Below are 24838 nucleotides of genomic sequence, written 5' to 3' on the forward strand. Positions count from 1 at the left end.
CGACCTAACTTTTACAGATTTTTTTTTTGCTCGCATTTTATCGGTGTTCGCGCTCGATGGAATGAATCGTCTATTTTCTATCGACGTTCGTTTTCTCGAAGGGGCTAAAAACGTAACTGGCAATAGTCTTTTTCTCTGTCTCTCTTCTCTTTTTTTTCTAGAAAGTTATGTCATAGTAAATTTCAAGATACAAGGCACGTAGTACTCGCAATTCATCGTTTATCTTCGCCAAAGACTCGGTGAAATGATGGTCCCGAGAAACAAATGTGAGGCGGTGTCCTATTTTAAAACGAGGTTTTCGTAAAAAGGAAAGGAAATTAACATCCCTTTGACCTCTCCAGTCGAACACCAAGATTCTTAAAAGACAAGTAATTGAAGTTCACGAACGTGTCTTTTAAAAGAGAGTATTCGCGACACACGATCGATCGTATTCTATTGGAGGGTTACCAACTTTTTCAATTAAATCTCTCTCTCTCTCTCTCTCTCTAGCTTTCTTTTCCTACGACGTTTTGTGCTTCTGTCGTTGCTCCGAGCTGCAACACCGGAAATCGATCCGCATGCTATACGGAATACATTACGCTCTGACTATTCGTTTTCTTGAAAAAATTTTACAAGTAGATTAAAATCGCGTGGTGCCGTGCCGCACTGTCGGAATTACCTTTCTATTTTTTACTAAACTTCACTGCTCCACAGGTGTATATCTTGCGCGAGTAAATGTAGGTAGCAAAAAGTTCTATGGAAAGATTTGAATTAAGTTTTTTTGTTACGTCCTTTTTATCATACGAAATGTTAGAAATGTGGCGTTGCGTTACGAGAAAATACAAAAGAAGCCGAGTTCAAAGCAATTAATTTGCCGGGAGCTTGCGAGTTGTCCGCGAGGTATATAAATGACGCTGCCAGCTAATGAGTTTGATTTTTGAGAGCCCGTGAAATGCTCTCGTGTAAATTGCCATTCTCACGAGCAATTAGAGCACTTCGGTAGCTAGTAGAATCCAACCAAATGCGATATTTCTTTTTTTACGAGAGTTATGCCATTTGCCTACGAACCACTGCTCATTTGTCGGATATAATCGGTCCGATCCACAAAGAAGATTCCCGCTTACAAAAAAAGACACAAAAAGACCTCGTATCCGCTTCGAAACATCCGACTAAAAAACATTAACGAACGGGAAGCAAACGCCGGTCGACGAAGAAAATTCCCGCGTAACGCTAAGCCTCCCCCCCGCATTCGTTCGCGAAAGAAAAGCCGCTGCTTCTCTTCTTTCTTTTTTCCTGCCGCCGCTGAAGAAAGTGAATACGCGCGTTACTTGGGAAGAAGTTTTTTGGCGAGGTGAGGTTCGCGCTCGTTAGCCAGGGATGTGTGTGTATGGATAAACAAGTTATAATTCCACGGTAATGTCTCTCTTCTCTTCGCGTTTAATTTAAGCCGCGAGAGCCTTATAAGCGCGCATTCTTTTCTTGGTCGCAGCCGAGAGCCGCATTCCAGCGCCCTCGGCAATATCATGCGCGCCGACCGACCAAATATTTTATGCTAGAGGTCTCGTAGACTTTACCCAAAGTATTCGTGGGAAACGCGTGTGGGTTACACTGCGATGGTGAGCTTTTCTTTTTTTACAATTATCAGATACTAGTTTTATTCGAAGAAAAATGCTGCAAAACTTTTTTACGAAAGTTGACAATCTTATGCTGCGAGATGATTTTATTTTATTTATTCGGTTCTTTTATTTTGCATTTTGGGTATCCATTAAACAACGCAAATTCGAGATTCATTGTTATGCCATTATGAAAGATATCTTATTTTTGAAAGAGACGCAGAATTTACCTGATTACGCTAGCTTTGCTATTTCGATGACTGATAATTTGCGCTTTTGAGAAAAGCTTGAATATTTTACAATAGAACGCGTAAAAATATTTCACGATTGAAATTTTTCACGATTTAATCGAGTCGACAACTTTATATTTTGAACTTGAGCAGTTAATTTTTGCGCCGTGCTCAGAGCGCTATCGCTAGAGCTCGTACCCTATAACCTCACGGTGCAGCACTAACCCATTTTGAGTCAACGGTAGAGGAGCCGTGACTGTTGATTTAAGATCTGCAGTACTATAAAATTTTGTACGATACTTGCGTCTCACTTATGCTCGAGTGTTAATATTGCGTCGTGCAATAGACGGCTACTTAAATCACACGTATTATAATACACTGTTATGGTCTTTGAACCGGCGTTCATTACTGACGTAGGACGTCTAAATAGATTGAAAGTCTCGTGTGATCTGCGCATTTCCAACCGTACGCGTTGAGCAAATGTAAGTGCAAGCTCGAACAATTCGCGAAGTACGCGTAGGGAAAACTCTCGTTCCGCGCACGACATGCGCGCGGAACGAGGACGAAGAAGTAGTTCTACAAGGAAAATAAAGAGGCGCGTCTCTCTCTCGCAAGCTCGAAACTTGTTGCCAAGCCGTATACCTATACGCGTCGCCATGGTAAATCCCGGAAGTCCGTCACCCGGAGACTTGGCAAGTTCCCTGCGAGTTCTCGCCGTGCGTCTGCACATTCTTCGACATCTCATGTTTTCCTCGGTCAAAGAAAAGAAAAATAAAAGACAGCGAAGAAGGAGAGGTAAGTCGATGTAACACTCCATACTCACCGATGTTTTCGACACCGAGAGCGTTCGCCTTGCTCTCTTTGCTCTTCTCGTCTCTGTTGCACACGTCTCCAGTGTTCTTCCACCACTTATCGTAAAGAATCTGAATCACACCCTTCTCCTGCAGCTCCAGAATCGCCAGGGATATTTTATCGCGCCACGGCGAACCTGCCATCAGATTTTGTTTTTTCTTTCCGTTTCTCTCTTTATGGTTCAACGCTATCGCTTCGCGTTGGAATTGTTGGCAAACGCTTTGCGCGAGCGCGTGCGCGCGCGCGCCCACCTCATCCTCTACGGACGCTGTCGTTTATTTCAGCCTCCCGCGATTAAGTCGCGTTTGCCGGCGGACGCTCGAATCGCAGACTCGACCGTGCGCCATCGCTGGATTCGCGGAGCTAACGTTAATCATCGCCGACGAGCATATTTCGGCATATTGACAATTCCATTCGTACGGTCGCAGCGAAAACCTCACCCTTGGGCGTTGCAATGCCGTATCCTTTGCTGTCCAGTAGGCCGCCTATTTTCGTGAGATTGCAGTCCCTCTGTACCGCGTAGTCCAGCATCGTGGATTCCATCAGAAACGCGTAATTGCCCTCGAGCACCCGTTTGATGCCCTCTTCGTACGAGGACACAAACACCGACGGTTGCTTTGACTCCATGAACCTCCACATCTTTTGGTACAGCGCTATTTTCGAGTCCTGCGGACAGAGCAAACTTTTGGTCGGGCCGGACGCGCGAATCGAGCTGGGCGCGAGACTTGGAGCGCAACTTACCCTGAAAAAGGTCATGGTGCTGCCGCCCTCCAGTGTACCGTAGGGTATGTCAGTCTGATCGGCGAGATCGGCTGCGTTCTCGATCGGCGTGATCATTCGCTCGACCGTAAGAAAAGCCGCGAGGTTCGCCGTGTACGACGAGATGATGATAAGAGTGAAGAACCACCATATACCGCCGACGATTCTTGTGCTCGTCGCCTATCGCCACAGTCGGTACATTTGTACTTTGCACGAGTGCCAAAAAGAAAAAAAAAAGAAAAGCATCCGAGTCGTCACGTTGCATAAACGAGACTGTCGATTATTTACAGCGCGGCCGAAAGTTTTTCGGGGGGGGGGGGGGGGGGGGGGGTTATAGTGAAACTGAGAGCAGCTCTCGCATTAATCATTGATCGCGCCTACGTATATACGCGTCGCGACTCCCAGAGTTTTGCTGAGCATTTGTTCGACAGTTCTTTGGCACGCGAGAGCGCGCCAGACAGAGAAAATAATGCACCCGTTGCCTTAATGCTCCGCGCGTATTCTTACCGCGACACGCGCGAGAAAATATTGCGCTTTACGAGCTAGTCACCTTTCTCTTAGAGATGCCATGTTAAAAATTACTTCTCTTTGTTGTGAATAAGTTGTTGGCAACGGAGTGCCGTTTCGCGTCGTTTTGTTTTCGTAGACACGAACGTGAGGTTTTTACTTTCGGACGAATGCAACTTCAACGATGCATTTTTAGTGTTCCGTATGGAGGAAGTCAGCAAATTAGTTTTGTTTCGATTGTCAGATTGAGATTGATTATTGATAAATAGATTCGATCGCGGTAATCGAAACTGTAATTACAATCGAATCCTTTGACTACTCATATGTAATTAAACATTAACAGCAATATTTGTTATTGAATGTATCGTTGAAGAATTGAATGATTAATGCTAATGTACATTTCACGAGCCGGCATAATATCCCATTGGGAGCAATCCAGATTGAATTTCCCAAACATTATCGTCCACCGTGAAAAATAGTCACGTTCTAATAATATTACGGCAAAGGCTAATCCTAACGTCTTTTTATCGGGTTAGCGAGTAAAAGTCCTTGGTAGAGCTACTTAGCGCAAACGTTTAATCCATTATCCAAAGTTTCACAAAGCTTTTGCGGAGAAGAAAAAAAAATTGCGCAGGGCGCAAAAAAGAAAACTGCATAAGCCCGATATTCCCCATGGAGGGAGAGGAGTCGAGCGATAATCGGCTCCCTTGTCGTACGCCGAGGCAATATTCGGCGTATCAATCCTCGTTTATGCATCGCTCTGACTTGGAAGCAGGAAGATAGGATCGATAACCCTCCAGGATCGTACAGACTTATCGAGAGCAAATAAGGCGGCGAAGAAAAAAAAGAACTTGGTTTTTTTTTCCCGTTCGATTGCAACGCACCGAACCCCTCAAGGCATATGCATAGCCACACATACGTGCCAACAGTATAGTCGGCCAAGCACCACGTGTGCACACGGAGAAGCCCGGGGTAATGGAGAAGAGAAGGAAAATTTAAGTGCGGCATAACCGCGCGCGAAAAGCAGGGAATCGCCACCGTCGCCGATTTATGGCCCCGCGCCCAGACTAAACAACTTGTGCGGCGTTGCGTGCGTATATAAAGCCACTGGCCGCCGGAGTCGTTGTATTAAATCCGTTGCTGATATTCCCCCTTCTTCCTCTTTTTCTCTTTGATTTTTTTTTTGCCGCTGGAGAGGGCCAAGCTGCGAAATTTATCGAATGCTGGCGCAGGCAAGCATGCTTTTCCTAACTCTCTCTGACGTTTTCATTCTAGCGCAGCATTCCTTTCGCTCTTTTCGTTAGTTATACGCCCATCTCTTCTTCTTCTTTTTCGCTTTTTTTTGTTCTTTTTGCAATTACCACGTGCTTTACGAATAATGGCCTACGGGACTCCTCTGCTACGCAGTTCGAAGCTACGTATTAGTATACTTAATTTTTCATCTTGGCAGGCGAACATTATCCTGTTTGCGAATAGCAAGAAGCATTCCAGCATTGGTTTGTAACTCTAATTCAGTTGTAATACGTGTGTAACGCGAAGCTAAATTGCGTGTACACAAATAGTTTTCATTAAACTTGTAAAACGTGTGAAGTGCATTCCAAGGTAAATGAATCCAACGAAACGGTTAGCATATACGCAGTAGAAAGTTATTCCAACTATGTGCAAGATGATTTGGTGTGATTCGGTCGTGCACGAAATTCCGATTCCAACGTGCTTCGCCACAAACGTCAAGTTATTTGTTATTTTTAACGAGCGAAGCGCTAAGTGTGCGCTGGGTTCAATAAACTGCATGCAAGTTTAATAAACATCTCGCGCGATTGCGAGATTAGGTATTGGAGCGCTACATCCATGCAAATTGAAACGAAATCGAAAAGAAAAAAGAAAGAATGCCCTCGTGCAAAGACAGAAAGAAAAGTGCGAAAGATCCGAAGGGCCTGGGGCCGCAGCAAACATTAATCAAATAACTGTCAATAGCAGGCGAGAGAAGGCGCGGCGGCAGCTCGTCCAATCGGCATTTTCCCGCGACAGAGGGAAAACTCGCAAGCCCGTTCGCGCGCGCGCGCGCGCGTCTGCGAGCGTGCAGGGGGTGAGGGGGAGACCGGCTGGAGTAGAAGCAACTAAGCAAGAGCAAAGCCGGCAGCGCGATCCGCATGCGGAATCGAATGAGACGTCGCGGATAACTTTTCGCGGCGGAGCGAAAGCTGTCCTCGATGCGGCAGCTCGCGAGACATGGAATTCGCGAACAATGCGGATCTCTTCCCTCTCTTCCTTCGCCCATTACAACAACGGCCGAATCGCATTAGGCGCGCGGCAGAACAAAAAAAAAAGGCTCTCCGGAGGGAGAAAGCTTACGGCGACGAAAGAGAGAGAGAGAGAGAGAGAGAGAGAGAGAGAGAGAGAGAGAGAGAGAGAGAGAGAGAGAGAGAGAGAGAGAGAGAGAGAGAGAGAGAGCGAACAAGGAACACTGGGTGCTGAGCTCGGCCGTGCTGCTGTGCACGCATGCGGCATGCAGTTTTCTTGTTCTTTTGTTCCTCTAACGGATTCCCTTTTTTTCCTCTCCTCGTTAGGCTCGTCGTCGAGGCGGACGGCCAAAAGCTTAGAAGGTATAGCGCGAAACGAGGTTTTCGCGCGTTTTCCCGCCATGGCTCGTTTTTTTTCTTCTTTCTTTCTTTTTGTCCTCTCTACAAAACGTTGTTTACATACACATGGTGCTCGTGAGGTTTCTCGCTCTTTTCGACGGCTTTACGCATGCTGCCTTGTCCTTTTACCAAGGAGGTAGCACGAAGAAAAGGTTATGAAATGAACGCGCGGCAAAACAAGTTTGGAGAACCGGAGAAACCGGACTAGTCTCATGCGTTTGCTCTCCCGAAGTTACAGCATTTGATGGGCGCTTTCATACAAAACAAAAATACGCGGTTTTGGTCAATAATACGAATTCGATGAATACACCGAGTTGTTTGGAAACTTTGTGCGACTGACCGATAAAACGTTTACCCTGTAGATCGAGAACTATTTGATTGGAAGATACCGAATGACTTTCTAATTGTAGGAAGGAATTAATCGGAAAAATAAAAGCTTTTCTTTTCATTCAAGGATCTTTTTCGAGCGTCACTTTATTTAGCAATAATTAATTTGCCAACGTTTCGGGTGTATTATTGACACCCCTTATCAAGTGACGCTCGAAAAAGATCCTTGAATGAAAAGAAAAGCTTTTGTTTTTCCGATTAATTCCTTCCTACAATTTGAATCATAGCACGAGCTGCTCGGTTGAGCATTTAAACATCGAATGACTTTCTCTATTTTTAGTGGAAAGCAAACATGAACCACCGTTGTGTATTTAATTACTCAAGTAGTCTCATAGACGGTCAGTACAATGTACGCAATTTCACGAACGCGAGAGCGAGGCATGTATAAAGCTCGAGTGATCTCTCGAGAAAAGCACCGGTTACGTTTCACGTGAAATGATTAATCAGATGCATGCATCCCACGTAACTGGGTACACACGTCGGCTAATCGAAGAGAGAAACCTCCGCCGACACTTCAGGTTTTGTGTCTGTCGCTGAAAATGGCACGTAGTGCGATATGCGTTTACCTTTGGGTTGAGGTCGCTGCCCTGTTGCATGAGAGTGCCGACCGTGAACCAGAAGCTGTTGGCCAGTGTGAAGTCGTTGACCATCTGCGGTAGCGGCAAGTCCTCGGAATCCGGATCCAATGAGCCGACAAATCCACCCTACATATGCACACACACACTCTCCATGCGTTATGTAAGCGCGCGACGGCAGAAAAGCAAAGCGAACGAGTGAATACCTGGAGGGGGCACTTGCAGCTTGGACACGGGGCCGGCTCGGCCCACTCGTACGGCGAGAATCGTGCCACCAGCCAAATCGTCAGCGAGACTATCACGTAGGCACCCAACATCGACAACCAGATTTCCACGGCCAATGGATTCATGAACGAGAACAGACGCGATGGCATGCTATTCGACACCTGCACGTTTTTTTCCTCTCGTCGATTATCCTTCATCGTCACAGTTATCGATCTTTCAAAGCTTGTCGACGCGAGCTTTTGCCATATGCGATTGGGGCTTGCGGTCGAAGCTCCGAAGAGTGCGTTTCGACGAGAAGACAAGTCATTTTGCTAATCTGCGATTTCGAAAGTGTTTGCATTGCTTTCGCTGAAAATTATCGCGCGAACAAACCATTCGAGATTTCAGATATCTGCAAAGCGATTATCTTTATGTAAACATCGTTGGAGCCGCACCGGCTAGAGTTTCGTCGAAAATTGGCCTTATGGAGGGTGCGTAATAACAGCATGTAAGTTTGAATTTATATTTCGAGGATATTACAACGGAGGGTTGCACTAAAAAGTAACTGCTCCCCCAGCCCTTCCCCGGCCCTCCGCCCCTATCTCGGTCAGCTCTCGTGTCGTAAACGCTCGCACGCGGCAATCGCCATTCTCGTCTCTGCATTTTTCAGACTCGAGCGAAAAGCAAGCGCGAAAACTCTGCATTCGCTTTTCTCATATTATTGTCCTGGAGCGATCATCGACTTCCTTAATTTCGAGTTAATTTTTGTTTTCGATTTTTTTTTGTTTTTGTTTTTTGAGGGGTGAGATACCTTGGGGTTCAATCCGCTGCCTTGTCTGAGAAAAGTACCAGTGATGAACCAGAAGCTGTTGCTGATGGTAAATTGATTTTCCACGACATTAGTCTCGCCGAGGCACGGGTGTGGGTTGTTCCACTCGTAGGGCGAAAATCTGGCCATGACGAAGAGAGTAAAGCTGACGAGCATATAGGCGGCAAGTACGTACAGCCAAATCTCCACGGCCAGGGGATTCATGAAGGAGAACAGACGAGTTGGTTGACTCGACGGCACCTAAATTACGAGGCACGCTACGATTTTAATTAAAACGATCCCCCCCTCCCCCCCGCCATCCTTTTCATAGTTCATGCAGCCTCGCTCCTTCTTCCTCTCGTCTTTTTTTGCGTCTATCATGCAGAGATTTTTCGCAAATAACCCCTCCCCCCTCCCTCCACCTGTCCGCCTTGTCTTTTCGGCGCGCGCATGCAGAGGATATTCGTGCGACGACAAGGGAAAATCGTGTGTCCGAGCGCCGAGAGCACATTGTATACCCACCTTAAAGAGGATGCCAATGCCGAGATTCATGAAGGGCTTGGTGAAGTCTATCACGCTCTCGCGGGCATAATTGATCGTCATAGATGCCACTGCCAAGTCTGCCCTCTGTAAGTAAAAAACAATGTGGGTCAGAGCACAACATCTTCGGAGAGAAAGACTCTCGAGCGAGGCGGTAGACCGAGAGGCTCTCAAGGATGATTCGCTGCAGCCTTCCTGCACTCGAGAGAGATGCTAGTCGACTGCTCGATTATCGGCGTATCGAGCGCAATAAACGGACTACCATCTTTTATATAGCTCTTAGACTTATATTTCTTCTTAGCTTTTATTCTCCCTGTTTCAGACAGCTCGTTCGAACTTATTCTTTTTTTTTTAATAATTCGATGGTTTAGTCTTCGCTGACGCCGGATACTCAATCGAACGAGGAGCCGTCTCCCTCCTTGCCAATCTTTTTTGTTCAAGTGGGTAATTAGAAAAGTTTCGCAACGATTCATGAATAAAATGAGAAATGTTTTCCCGCTGGAATCAAACTCAATAATGTTTTTCTAGGATTCGATTCCGCGTGAGAAATTTATTCATTGAGACATTCGATGGTTATTCGATGGTAATCAAACATATTCTTCGTGCTCGAGAAAATATAACGATTGATTTGGAACTAAACCATTATCATAAATACACGCACGTGACTTCATTCTACAGACGTTTGTTTGCCTAGCAAAGTGTACATTTTCAACGAGAGGGTCGCGTAACCGTTCTGCTCTCACGGTTGCTGTTTGTTTTTAATCCTTACAACGACATCACGCTCGATTTATTCCAGCGGCGCGAAAATTCAAATGTTTGCGTGGACAGGGCAGGAAAATAATTTACGAGCAATTCAAGAGACACATCGCGCGCGTTGAATACACACAGACGCAAATATAAAGTATCATATTTTCCGTTGCTTCGTGTGTGTGTGTGTGTATGTGTATCATTATCGATTGCGATAAAATTTTAGCTGACGGTCGACGAATTTTTCGCATCGACTAATTTTCAATTTGCATTTGGCTTCGCGGACAAAAGTTTTGCGCGGCACACTTAACGACTGGTCACAAATTGTATCCGCCCGCGGGTTCCTCGTGATTCTCCATTTTTACTCTCTCTCTCTCTCTCTCTCTCTCTCTCTCTCTCTCTCTCTCTCTCTCTCTCTCTCTTCGCTTTTCGACGATGAGAGAGCAATTATAATACGTTAGGATACGATGAATCCTATTACTGTGGCATTTTAATGTTATTGGACTGGTATACTGTGTCATTTTTCGACTTTAAAGGCAATTCATCATGTGCGCGCTTTTTGCAGCTCGTCGATTATCCGATTTCTGACAACGAAAATATACACGCTCAAAGCTGCTGACTTTTTCCAGTGATTATTGCGAGGGTCTCAATATATTTGAAACGTGCACGAGAGCGCTGGGATTATGATTGTTGATGAATTTTGCATAATCGTGCAATTTCGAATGAAATAACCGAAGGTATTGTTGTTGTTGCTGCTTTGATATCAAATTAGTAACAATTGATATATTTTCAAACGTTCGATTTGCCGTTTGAAACATAATCGGATGAAACAGTCAACTTGCAAATTACCATTATGGGTAAATTGAACGCAGCAATATAAATAACACGAAGCGGAATGAATAGTTGTCGTGAATGAATGGCGCCAACGGTCGTTACGTTATTTCGAGCCAAAATAGAAAAGCCAGCGTGTGTATCAATAATCTTCAGTGTATATTTTGGAATAGCACATCGCTCACGCGCGGATATCCGTCTGCATTCAGGCAAGTTAGCAGGCTTTAGACGGGATCGCGCGAGAACGGAAGTGAAAAAGAATCAATGTGGCAAAAGTTGCGACTAGCGTAAAGCTTACGCGGAGATAAAGCTTTCCATTCAACCTCGCATTCAACTTTCATGAAAGGGTCAAGTTGCACGGTGATCACGCGTACAACTATTTTCAATTTCAAGTGTCTTTTTTGTTTGGAATTATTAAGTTCGGCCGCACAAAAGAAACCGAATCTCTAACTCTGTTTTCCGTAGGACTTAGTGAAAATGTAATTCTAGTGAATGACGGCCGTTGGAAATAATCGTATATGCGATAGATCGTGCCCCCCCCCCCCCCCGCCCCTCGCTCTGTTGAGAGTTCAGGGCTGGATGACGACAAACTTGTTAAGTATTGTGCGGCGACCTATGGGATTTCACTGGGATCCTCCAAAAAGAAGTCGTTGAATGACTTTTATCTTTTAAATTTTTTTATGTAAGGTTTGTGACAAATGTTACACGTTATAAATTTTACGTTTTGTTTTCACGCTTTTTGCTCTTGTAATCATAGCAGACCGAGAACGGCGAAGAATAAAAAGAAATTTCTTTTAAAAGCACTTATTAGCAAAACATACGAGTATATAAAAAGCTATATAAAGAGCACGTTTTAAGTAGAAGCGACAAAAATGTAAGCAAAAGGTTTTATTTGTTTTTGGTTTTGTTGCAAACGTTTCGAGAGTTTTTCTAAAAAAGAATCATTACACGATCACTTAATGCTTCGTTGCAGATAGACGTCGATCGTATAAAAAGTTCTCGGCATACGTTTCATTTTTAATTGTCGCTGCATCAAACGCCACGTATTATCGAGAAAGGAGCAAAAATATCCGTGGAAATATGTAACTAGGATAAGCTGATTGAACCTTTGCTCGGTAATCCACTCTAATGAATTATAATTTTTTGCTTTTGTAAGCTCATAGTTTATTTTTCCGATACGTTAATTTTTTCTGACAAATATTCTTTTTGAAATGATAATCATAATGTCATTCGATGCAAATATTCTATATCTATCAATTTTTTAATGAATACCTTACAATCCGTTTGCACTGCATAAAGTATTAGCCAAATGGTTATTTCATGTTACGTTTGATATTAATATTTATCAAGTTGTTCGCTCACACGCGGCTTAATTGAAAAAAAAGAAAAAAAAACGAAGAAAGGACAGGAAATGCTAGGAGTGAAAAGGCTCTTGAAAAATGGATGGGAGGATTCAATTAAGCGCTGGAAAATACATCAGAAAGATTAGCCTTTTCTTTCTTTTCTTTCGCCCCCGTCGTGCTGCCGAGGCCCTGCTTGAATAATCCAGAGTGCGCTGTTCTTAATAAGACAGAAAGCCGAGTGTCCGTTCTATTTTTTTTTGCATTGCAAAATAGGTTGCGCCGCATCTGTAAATCTATGAATCCAGTAGACGCTTGAATAAGCGGGACGCGTCCCGTTCATTTTGCATTCTATTGCTCTTTACGCGGACGAGGTCGGCTGACTTGATCCCCAATTCGACTTCTCGAACTTGTTAATGCTACGGATTCTTTTACTCTTTCGCGATTGTTTTCCCCTTGAGTGGCTGTAATTAATACCCTACTAACCAATTGATCGGATGTTGATTTCGAGCGAACGTTTTAACAAAGTTTGTTAACAAAGTTTTGCTTGAGATTTGCTAGCAATTTAAGCGATGGCACATTACAAATGAACCCCTCATGGCATCGTGTTTTGATACAGATATATTTATTCGGCTGATATGCGAAATCAGGCATCGGTACATTGATTATTACTTACTTCAATTATTGTCATTTAAAATTTTACTAGCCCGATGCAGAGGAATTCATTATTAGAACTTGAAATATATCGTATGTGTAATTCGCAATTTTAATATTGGCATTCTGAAAAATGCTGGCATTTAAATTATAATACTATAGCAAAAGAAATATTTTCATTGAATTACTTTATGGTAATAATCATTGAACGTTATTACATAAAAAAAACTCGACTTTTGTTCGAACTGAGCGCGTAGGCAACCGTTATTGAATGAAATCTCGACTGGCGTTTGAATGAAAACTCTCTTGCTAGCTCACTTCTCTTGCGGCAATAAAATTGAAACGAAGTAGAGGCATTCGAGAGTAGAGCAGCGGTTAACGCGTAAAAAAGCTCTCAACAGCCCTACAAAATGCACGAAGTTTGCTTTTGAAATATAAAGCTGTAAATCCGCGCCGAGGTAAAGCTCTCTCTCTCTCTCTCTCTCACTCCTTCCCGCCACTCGACGGAGTATTCAGAAGGTAAAAAAAAAGCTTTCGAGCTCGCTCGAATGCTCAAACTTGAGAACTCGCGCACGGGCGGGCGCGGATATGCGAGCGTATCGATGAAGGCGCCTGAGCGACGTGCGCGCACAATACTCACTTTCTCCATGAGCTCGCGAACGATGCCGTTCCATTCCTTGGTCTCGGGATCGTACACGCCGTACATGTGATCGGGTACGAGGCGTATCGCGTACTGGAATCCAACTTGGCCGGCTATCCACTTCAGCAAGTCCACGCAAAAACCCTCGAATCTCGCATTGCCCGTGAGATTCTTGTCTTCCTTCACCATCACGTACGGCTTTTCCTTCAAAAGCACGCGACAAATGTTTTTTTTTCTTCACTTTTTAGCATTTACAGCGTCACGCGTCAGAGCTTAATAATATTAATTGGTTACGCGAAATGTATGCTCTATCAAAGCTCCGGGTAATTAATCGGTCTATGTTCAGCATGCAGATGGAAAAGTGTGTTTACTTAAATGCAAAGTGGTCACACAAGTTTCATATTTTTCTTATGAATCGACGTTCCAACTTGGTTCTTATTTATCCCAGCTCTCAAATAAGCATTTTTTGTACTGCTTTAATCAACATTGTATTGGTTAGAAGTCGGCTCGATTATCAAGCCGTTTTCAATTTTCGAAATCACACTTTAAATTATTATTCTCGATTATGGCACGGTATTTATTAATTAGTCAAAGAGTTTTATCTGGTATTTATACAGGTTGTTCTTGGCTAACGTAAAACTTGCATTATTGATCTCTTTGATAGCGCCGATTAATACGATTGATTTGTCTAGCATAATGCACGCTGAACAAAGTTGTATATAAGCAATTCTCGAAAAATAATAAGTTAGTAAGAAAAATATGCACTAACCTCGCGTGTCATAACGACAAGGGTGATGTTAGTAGCACTACTCTCGTAGAAAGCACCAACATCCGAGATGTTGACACCACTGCCGAGCCTCCACTCGCCAACTTTGATGAGTTCCTCTTTCTTGAGCTTAAGCAGATCCAGTTTAAAGTTGGTGCGTTTACCTTCGTTGAACTCTATGTGGCCGGTCAGACCCTGCAGGCTTGCCTGTTGACGGAGGATTACGTTTTCATTTACCTTGTATTTATACCGATGCAAACTTTTAGTATTAAGGATCGATCAACTGCGAATGGATTATCTCTTTTTCGGATCTGAGGATTCATTTGGCTTAAGAAAAATTGAATAAAATAGTGCCGACTTCAGCGGATAAATAGTTTCAAGGAACGTACTTTTATTTAGCCTTTATGCTAGATGGTTCGGGCTTATAGCGGCATAATGTTTTCTTCATTTGCAAGCAAAACGACTGGTGAATCATCGATGTCCAGCATAGCAATACCATCGACTTAACCATTCTAATAACCCGCATTAGCATTTTCATAACAACCGAATCCTTTTAGATGTAACGCTAATCTAATGTATCTTGGCTCACTGCGAAAGGAGACAAGCTTTCACCCGGAGAGGTACGTAACGGTGCATGTTTCTCGTTACCGTGAAAGGGTCATCCCTCCCGCTGGATTACAAGAGGAGCATTTACGTAATAGAGAGATTGCGCAAAGTAGTCAAAAACCTCGCAGCCGAACGCCTTTTTCGGGGCTAAACACGGAACTGCCTCGCGAGCCAGATTCACTCTTGCGCTGAATGTTCCGCGCGAGGTCAATGAACGGACAAATGCGTTTGTCAGTTTTATGGGGTGCGGCGAAACGTTCAATTGGTCGCGTGCTCTGTCGTCGGAGCTTAATTGTCAAGTTTGGCCGCGTTGCATGTGCGACCACCTAGTTTTGCTGCATCGCGCGCTCGTATTTTTGCGCGCTTCCCCTGCTCTTTTTTTTTCTTCCGTTGGCTCGCTTGAGTTGAAGAGCGATAATTTTTGACGCGATAGTTTTTTTGTTTTCGTTGGCCGCCGCTGTTTCCGGTAACGTACATGCATTTGCATGATAGTGCGCCGCACTGCTGTCGACTGGGGCTGCTGTTGCTAGATTTGTTTTTCAATATACAACGCCTTTTGTGGAAGTAGAAATCTATTTCGGATTTTATTTCTTTCTTCCCCCCCCCCCCTCTATCCTCTCTTTTTTTAGAATGAAAACTCTGATTCGCCGCAAAATCGTTACCGAGAAATAGTCAATTAGTAAGCGTTGTTGTTCGAGGTTTTATGTAGTCTTTGTTGTGATTTTCTATGCGGAATTTTTAATTTGTCTTTCCAGCTTTGTATTTGCGTATGGCTTGCACTGTAGAGCACCTTGTATAGCAACAATTTATTATCTGGTTGTTTACAGTTTTCGTGAAAATTCATCAAAGAATAACAATGAAATAGGCAGCAAAACATTTTCACGCAAAGAGTGCTCTATCGCCCAAGTAACATTATCAAGATATTTCAATAGCTACGCGCAATTCGCATATTTATAGTCGGTTTGATTGCCAAGCGAACGATGCTCTATTGACTCTCGAGTTGGAAACGGGCGAATCGACATTTTTAAGGTACCGATGGATAGTCAAGTTAAGTACAAGACGCAATGGTTAACGGCGCGAATTCGCCAAAGGAATAATAGTCCTTTTGTTCTTAGTCGGAGCAGTACGACCGCATATGTACTGCGAGCGGGCGTCGGGCGTATAAGTTGTGTATATCGTCGCTCTCGGCGCCCTAGTACCGAAATCAGATTAAAATTTATTGGCTATACGGGCGCAAGACAAACTGCACCAGTTTCTCCAACAACACTAAATTACCCAGGGAAAATCCCGTTGCTGAATGCCTAATTAATTTGTCCGGAATATAATTACCCCCCCCCCCCCCCCCCCCCCGCTGCATTTCTCTCTCTCTCTTTCTCTGTCGGTTAACGCCGCGCATGAGAGAGAAAATAAGTTGTCGTCGTCGCTCGATATTTTAGGATTAATCGCCATAGCGCCACCTCATTAAAATTTCCTCGCGTTCACGCGCGCAGTCACGGATTATACGGTAAACCGCCGCTGGCTGCGCGTCAACGAGCTGAAACCGCTCAGGCGTCCCGCGCCGATATGCACACGCGCGCCGCAAATTCACTTCTTAGCGCGCGCTGTTTTCTCGAGCTTTTGCACTCGCGCTATTGCGCTGCCGCCGCGCAGTTGGTGCACCGCGTTCGAGTTGTTTTGAATTATTAAGAGTAATTTGCTGTCGGTCAGTTAGTTTATTCTTGTAGGTAATGTGTTTCGAGAGAAAGAGAGAGGGATCGAAGAAGCGTAGGAAGTATATTGTTGAGATGAATTGTTTTACTATACTGTTTGTATTTTGTTTGTTGATTATTTATCTTGTGATTAGTAAATTCAGTTAACTGCTTTGTCTTTTAGTTAGAGAAAAGCAACCTAATTTTGTTATGTTATGGAACAAATAATGTATTTACAACAATAATACAAGTTAAGCAGTAAATTTAAATATTAAAAATCCGCTTTATATCACGTTCACTGTTGAGACATGTAATTTCTACGTTGCAAACGCGCTTTTTAATGATTCATTCGCCTACCATATTTCCGTGCGTAATCGTCACTGAGCTTGATCGATGTAGGCAGTCAAGCAATGCAACCTTTTTAACGTTTCGTTAACAAATTGGTTACTGTTACCAACCACGAACAGTCGAAAAAATGTTTTTGTTGTGATAGCACTGGTACTGAGAATTTTTTTTAATCAGGTCTGAATCTGTTAACGAAACGTCAAAAATGTTGTCATTTCTTCGTTACCTACACCGATCAAGCACGGGGGTAAATAAAATACAAACCGCTTCTTACCTTTTCATTCGGCACTTCAAACTACATTTAGTAGCGTACGAATAGTACGAAAGAATTGAAGTTTCCGTCGTACTTTACGTATATTGCATATTTATTTATTTCTTTCGATTAATTACGCTGCTAATGATTCAACGTTAATTGTAAACTTTCCCAATTGTAATAAAAGTTGGCTCTTCTATTTTAAAGTATCTATTGTAAAATTAATTTAGCACTGAGAGCGCAAATCGAAAATAAAATGTCTTTTTCAATTACGGTCGCTCCGGTAATATCGCACTCAAAGGCAATTTCGCTCCAAGTCATACCTCTATTCAGAAACGCGTCGCACGAAAGTACATGGAAATATAATCAACATTTAACGTAAAATAAAGTGCCGCGCTTTTCACCGATAGAACCGCGGAATTCAAGCCCCATTGAAACTCCCCCGAGGATTTTGTTTATGAAAAAGAAATAATGCCTCCGTCGATCATTTTGAGTACACATATAGAAATGAATAATAATAATAATAAATGCCTGAATGTTAATTACCAAAATCCAATTCTGGAAAGAAAAAACTGAATGCTTTTCGTTGGCATCCCGATGTATCCGTTACTCACCGAATTGATATAGTTGTATAACGATAGGCCGTCGTCCCAGGGTTCCTCTCTATCACACGACAGATTGGCGGGTCTAAGCACGTGACTACGGTCCAATGCTGCCAATCCATGTGCAAATACCTGGACGCTGTCGTACACCAATGCCGGCTCCGCCTATAAACCATGAACCGCCAGTTGTATGACAAAAAAAAATTTTTATTGCAATTTTGTCACTCGGCGTCGCGGATGAAAAAGAGATAGAGCATTGAAGCGCCACGCGTGAGTAAACCTGTATGATTCCCGATCTGTTGAGAATAGTGTGACCGATCGGTTGGAAACGTTCCATGTGTTTGAGCGTGTCCGCCACCGTCGCCTCGTCCAGATCAACTAACCGGAAGGCAGTCATGTTTACGCTATTGTATTTGAAGTCTTCCAGATCGAACGTTTCAATGTCCTGGAATCACAGACAATGGGGTCTTCATTTTTTCTATCTTTTTTCATAATCGCCGGGGTTCACATTTACTTGCTCAGCTTGGAGCTCTATACTTACAAAACTTGTGAACATATAGTGATATCTGTAATCGTTCATTTGCAGTTGCAATATCTGAATGGAAAATATAAGATTAATATTTGGTAAAAATAGAATTATCTTCTGATGTTCTGATTATCTTAATGTACGAGTACGTAGTGTTTTCGATAAATTCGCGACAGGAAACTCATGAGTTTCGCATATCGTCAAATGTACGCAATCGTGTTATATCATTTGATCTCTGCGTTATAATGTAATTTTGGGAAGCTTATAAAAAATTGAAATTTTGATTTTCACCAGAGCATCAGAATTTAAAAGGCGTTTGCGGACAAAAGCTTACCGCTCTAAAGAATTGTTGCATGTACGTGGGATTCGTATCAATGATGAGTTTGTAAATTTCTTTGTGTCGAACTTCCTTAAGTATTTGTCTATACGAGCCAGGACCAGCCTGGCGAATATACATCTCCGTTTTCGGCGAAGGCGGCGATTTCACTAAATCTTGCAGCTTGAATAGCCCTGAAAAGCAGAAGCTTCGTGAATGATAACATCTATGAAAGAATAAAATCCCCTGCTCGAGATCAGTAAGAAAGAGATTTTTTCATGAGACCGGCTCTTTTGTAATTCGGAGCCGTTTCTTATAATCGACCTGCAGAAGGGCTTACTGACCAATACTTCCCTTGAGCTTCATCAAAATTCCTCCCAATGGCCTTCTGATGAATAAATAAGAAAGAAAAATCTCTTTCTCTGTCTCTCTTTCTTTCTCTCGTGCAACTTAGTTTGAAGAGTTCATCTTCGGGAAGTTCGAGAGTCAAAACTTGCAGAAAAAAGTGATTCGCGGCGACGCGTCTCGATTCTTTGTAAAACAAAAAACAATTTCATCCGCGGCCGGCGAACTTCGATGTAATCTTGACCTCGTTAGCAGCGAAAATGAAGCCTTTATTACATCGAAAACTACTCTGTGCTTTCTAAATTCGCCGCGAGAAGACATTTTCCCCTCACCGACCCCGCGGTAATTAAAGCGACTCGTGCCGCGTGAGTCGAAAAAGTTTAGATAGCCCAGAGAGCAAACTCTCTATGGGATGAACGAAATTCGTTAAGCTTAGCGCGTTCAAGTTTTTGCCGCTTAGTTAACAAAAAAAATAAAGTTTCCGTACGGTAGCGCGGGAGGTAGAACGAATTCCGAGGAGAAGAAGAGAAACCAACTTGAGGCTTCCGTTTACGTCCAATCTTTGCGAGACACTGATACCCCGTCCCTATTTTCGACGGGAACTCTCTGACTCTGAATTCATCAGAGCGCGGTGGCACGCCGCGGAGAAAGCAGGACATACTGCCGGCTGATTCTCTCTCTCTCTCTCTCTCTCTCTCTCTCTCTCTCTTTTCTCTCTGCAAGCGCGCTTTGCTAATCTAATCGGCTCTTCCGCCGACGAGGACTTTGCGCGGAGCACGCACTCGTTGCAAGCTTCTCTCGCCCATTGTCGACGTTATATACTTGCGACGCGCTGTCCTGCAAACGATCTCTGTGGCTTGTTTTCCTGGCTGAGGTTTAATCATTTTTCAGGAGCTACCGCTACGACTCCGCGTATACCCGCCTTGGTGTTTCTGTCCTTCTTTGTTTCCTTTTGGCGCGCTCTATTCAACTTCTCTCTTGTTCACTGACATAATTACGGTTTAATTAATCGGTTGAAATTTCAAACGAGAAAGGTGAACAGATGCGTACGGTGTAGGAGCTTCTTGAATGGAATTTTTCATTGCTTGCGATCATATTTTTACAGCTAAGCGAATATATTATTTATTAATTTTTTTATCCCCGAGACAAAGGAAGATCGATTGTACGGAATTTGAAAACTGAAAATTCCATCGATAGCCGGAAGCGTTTCCCGAGTCGTCTCCACATCTTTTCCGAAACGAGTTCTCCTCGCTTTGAATCCTTTCGAAATGCGATAGGCGCGAAACACTTCGCGAGCAGAACCATCGATACTGTCGAATTAAATCGGTGAACAATGGACGAGGCGTTATAAAGTTAAAGCGAACAGAAGCATCGATACAGTCGGATTAAATCGGTGAACAATGGGCAAAGCGTTAGAAAGTTAAAGCGTTCTCTCTCGGAAAAAAGAGTGATAGAGGGAGAATCCGGTAGTATGATTGAAGAACGAGGAAAAGATAACGAGATCCGGAGTTACTGCACAAACGACGCTATATATAGGGGGAGGGGAATTGAATGAAAAAAAGAGAAAGACAGAAACGTGGTAGCGAGGTGCGAACGGATAACGAGAAAGAACGAGAGTCAAACTTCACGCAGCTGGGGTTGACAGTTTGACGTTCCCATTTCGCGACGATCATCTCCCACCTTCTTTTCCTTTCTCTTTTTTTTCTCGTCTGTGTCTGTTTGACTTTTCATTCGTCCTTCTCGCTTACCGTAGTCCTCCTCGTAGATGATAGCGACCTTGGTCCAGTTGAGGAAAGACATGAGGTCGCGAAAGGCTCGATTCAGGTGATCTTGCGCTGGATAAAGATTGATACTGAACTCTTTGAAGCTGGGCTCGAAGTCGACACGTGCTTCCAAGTGCGGCACGTCCAAGGCCTCGCAGATACTCTGCACGTGGGCACCTAGCAGAGGATCCGCTGGCCCGAAGATTCCTTGCACCGAGCGTGACATTTGCTTGCAGGCTGTCGACAGTTTATTTTCGCATTAATTACAACGACGAAACACCGTCTCGTTATGCTTATTCGATTGGAGTAGAAAACTGAAACTAGTTGCGCGGATTACATAAAGCACTTTTATGCGGCAACGTAAATTACAAGCCTCATGGTTTTAGAAACATTTTCCGGGCTTTTACGTTGCTTCGCTCTTTGTGCATAATACCCCAATGTCGGGAGGTCTTTTCATCTAACGAGCAAGAAATATTTTTATTTTTTCAGTTTCGCATTACGAGCCTCTAAGTTATACAAATGTACTCCGTTCTTTGATTCGACAACGACATTCACGTCGCGTCCTGAGCTTCCAGAGGAAAAGTTAAACAACGCAATTACTTTTTCAAATTCACTCTCGAACTCTATTCAACAGTGTAGATTTTCGCCTCGCTTTTCCGACAGTTCCGATTCTCAATTTGCTATCCCATCAATTATCAAACAAATCAACAAATACTCCAAACAGCCGTTTTCCAAAATTGAAAAACGAAATGGCTTTTTTAATTGGCAAACGAGCCATATACCCACCAGTATAATGAAAGAAAGTATATAACGTAAAGCTCGAGCGCACATCTGGTAGGCGAACCAACGAAGTGAACTCTCTTTAATTTAGGCTTATCCACGTTGTCTGTCAAAAGAGAGTATCTAGGGCAAAAATGCCGTAAATAATTTGGCTTTTATTCCAGTCGCGCTCGGCGGCTGTCCTAAATAGCTTCGCTGCTCGCTAGACTGTCTCGTGGCGGAGAGCCTGAAAAATCGAGCAAAACGACTGGGAACAAATGCGACAGCGGTAACTCGATTATGTTCGCGTCTCGTGCTACGGAAATTGATACATTCTCGCACACAGAAAAGGGAAGAAGAAGAAGAAGAAGAAGAAGAAGAGGAAGAAGAAGAAGAAGAAGGAGAAGGAGAAGACGAGAAGTCTGTATGGAGCTCTTATCAGCGGTGGCGGACGAGGACTGATCGCTCGAATGCTACTCTTCTATTCGCGTATCGTCGACAATTTCCCGTTGACCTCGGACTGTACATATATAGCGGTTGTAGATGGTCGCCGCCCTGCCGCCGACTTAGATGAAAACGAATAACCGAGGGAGTCTTATGCCAGTTGGACGAGCATCATGCAGATTTGTGTGACGGATCTTTTCAACTCGAGACGCATTGCTAAAGTTTAACTATTTCGGCCGAGTCGGCTAGCCGTACACCGCCTTTCGGCTTCTCTCCGCGCTGGAATTTTGATTACACTTAATGATTCACTGCCGTCGCCACTGCTGCGTGCAAGTCTGTCCTATCTCTCTCTCTCTCTCTCTCTCTCTCTCTCTCTCTCTCTCTCCTCCCTCTATCTCTCTCTTTTCTCGATGAGGAATGTCGAGCTTGATTTTTCCATCGAGCCTGAATATTCACATCACGGAATCGTATGTATTTCTTAGCTATGCAAGTTCGAGACTTCTCCCTCGAATACTTGGATCTTTACGTCTGGCAGCTGCTGGCTCGTCAACAAAAAAATATGTGACTGACGAAACCGGAACAACAAATTGGAAGCTTGCTCAACGATGGTTCAATGCAAACTTTGATAACTATTCCTGGTTTGTTTTTTTTTCTACGCTTGAGCGAAACACACAGGACGTGAGCGCACGATTTCGACGTGGATGCATTTGAATTTTTTCGATCTCACGTACGCGCGTGCGCTTCCCTATCCTTCATATTACAGACTTTGCTGTTTTATGAACATTGCGGTTTCTAAAGGTGACACGATCAAATCGAAAAGCCATGCATACGAATACGCCGAAATTCAAAGGCCTTTGGCAGAAAAAAAACGCTATTGTCCACGACGAATCCCGGCAGTGACCCAGCGAAAACAGAAGAAAAATGTAATTCAGCCCCGTCACGTAAATATACACGATGGACCTTATTATTAACGAAATTGTGGATTTCTTCGTACATCGCATCTCTCGATCAAAGTGTACGCAAAAAAAACCGAAAAAAGCTACTAGAGTATTCTCGTCACGTGGCATTGGCCCTTCGGCGGAGTCGCGGCGCGGGCGAATTCAATTTTGTCCAGCGAGAGCGTGCGCGATCGATGCTCGCTTCTTTCGGAGAACGCGTCTCAACTCATATTGACTTCTGCTACTCGAGCGCGCGCCGACCTTTGTTATTTCATACCTCATATCGGCGCACACTCGATTATTGCCTTCAGAAAAAAAAAATATGTACAAGGAGGGGAGCTCGCATTGTCAGGGTTACGGCCGAGTGTACGTTATACGATTATAAAACCGTTGCCGACGAGAATTGCATTTTCAATGTTGTTGTTGGGGTTAACCGAAGTTCCCTTCCGTGGTCATGAGGTGGTGGATAGTGTATTGAGAAGTAGTAGTTTTGGAGAGGTGGCGACTTGTGAAGCCACGAAATTTTGTCTTAACTCGATGCGAATTTTCTGACGTTCACTCGAACTTTTAGTTCTTCAGATATCGATGTCTGTTAAAATCTAGACACATAGGCATGAAAAATTCAAAGAACTTCAAAAATATTTAAAAAGGAATGTTTACCCATCAGATCTCATTTTGTCAGAATTGAGAACAATTATGTATCTTCTGAATTAAAAGCTTTGATAAATTTTGATCATGTTGATAGAGCTTCTCAGTGCCTGACATAACTGAAAAATTAATACTCTTTTCGTGTATTGACGAAATTTCATAATTGTAGGGGAATTAAAAAACTGATATCTCAATAAAATCTAGAAACATTACTTTTCGTCGAAGCACTTTCAAATAATACCACATTCGCACAAACGCAAAAAAATTAGGAAAAAAAATATGTTTCATCGATCGATGTACGAGTCTAATGCATAATGCAGCACGCTGCAAAAAATAGAGATGCAAATCAAGAACCAGTCGCATTAAGAATTCATGCGAGATGCTTTTACAACTCTCGCACATTTTTTTTTTTTTATGAAAGCTGAATCTCGTGTTACCAAAGAAATGGGCGTGTAATACATATCCTCGATGAAATTTTTTTTTATCTTTGTGCGGCTTAATTAGCTCAATTGAAAAAGCGATTTTAGCTTAGGGACGAACTCTTAATAATCACTAGCTCGGATAAATACGTTTAATAAGCAATGAAAGCTTCTATTGTGCACGCTCACGATATTGAAATTCCATGCAAATACGAGGATGTTCGGTCCTTTGACTCGTGAACAATAATTATGCAGGCGATGATCGATTGGGCTTCGGATGAGGTAGACATATATAGGACAGCAACAAACTGAAATATTAACCGTAAGCAGTTTGCTATAAAAAGACGCTGTCGAGGAGACTTAGCCGAAGAACGAAATTGATCGAAAAATTTTTAACCTGATTCTCCGTATTTTTTTCTTCGCGTAGCGTGTCGAGTGGCCGGCAGCGAGCAAGCTCGTGTGTATCAGATCGAAGCCCGCAAGAGAGCGGCTTCATGCTTTATCGAGAGCGCCGCGCACGCTCACGAACTCTTTTTATGCGCTATATAGCTTTCGAGTGCTAAACGATTCTCGCGAGAGCGAGACAATGGGTCACGTACGTGAGACGCGACAACCACTCGCTTCGTTAGAGACCAATTTTTTCTCTCTCTCCCTCTCTTTCTCCTAGAGACCACCACCACCACAGGTAGGATGTGTGTCAATTGGTAGAGAGGAAGAGTAGTGGATGAGTTTCCATTGATTGAACGCGCACTGCAAGAGACTCATTAGTAGGGATCAGGCATCTTCTCCCGGTAACTTGAACATTGGTTATCGCGACGCAGACGCGCGAGAGACTTCTATGTACCAACTTCGCGATTGCTCGCAACTTTTTTTTTTTATTTACGAGGGAAGACTGATAAAAATAATCTCGTTCGATGCGCGCGAGCTGAAAATCAATTTTTTCCAACGAGTGAGGTTTCTGTCAGTGCTTTTTATACCTTTTGAACCTTGAATAACGTGGATTTTTTTTTCAACAGACGTGCATTTGATTTGACATCAACAATTATTTCAATAGCTAACCACATTTTATTATTTAGTTCAGTAACATTTTGAAGGGATTTAACCAAATGTCAGTC

At 43.3% G+C, this 24838-nt stretch overlaps 1 protein-coding gene across 2 annotated transcripts in view; it reads right to left on the reverse strand.

Moving 5' to 3' along the window:
* LOC131670042 (glutamate receptor ionotropic, kainate 2-like) overlaps window positions 1-24838 on the reverse strand; it is a 70394-nt gene that overhangs the window by 7312 nt on the left and 38244 nt on the right. Inside the window, exons 4-17 of one of the 2 annotated variants that reach the window (XM_058945353.1) lie at window positions 20501-20752; window positions 18426-18601; window positions 18107-18160; window positions 17846-18010; window positions 17578-17730; window positions 14075-14278; window positions 13306-13509; window positions 9076-9180; window positions 8557-8814; window positions 7748-7927; window positions 7533-7670; window positions 3416-3613; window positions 3115-3340; window positions 2646-2810 (exon numbers count right to left, since the gene is read on the reverse strand). In XM_058945353.1, the coding sequence (XP_058801336.1) occupies window positions 2646-2810; window positions 3115-3340; window positions 3416-3613; window positions 7533-7670; window positions 7748-7927; window positions 8557-8814; window positions 9076-9180; window positions 13306-13509; window positions 14075-14278; window positions 17578-17730; window positions 17846-18010; window positions 18107-18160; window positions 18426-18601; window positions 20501-20752 (2478 nt within the window). The remainder of the gene's footprint in view (window positions 1-2645; window positions 2811-3114; window positions 3341-3415; window positions 3614-7532; window positions 7671-7747; window positions 7928-8556; window positions 8815-9075; window positions 9181-13305; window positions 13510-14074; window positions 14279-17577; window positions 17731-17845; window positions 18011-18106; window positions 18161-18425; window positions 18602-20500; window positions 20753-24838) is intronic. The other variant, XM_058945354.1, reaches the window with a different exon arrangement.

The sequence above is a fragment of the Phymastichus coffea genome, unplaced genomic scaffold, assembly GCF_024137745.1.
Source record: "Phymastichus coffea isolate CEN01 unplaced genomic scaffold, Cenicafe_Pcof_1.1 PCOF00099, whole genome shotgun sequence".
NCBI classification, from domain to species: Eukaryota; Metazoa; Arthropoda; class Insecta; order Hymenoptera; family Eulophidae; genus Phymastichus; species Phymastichus coffea.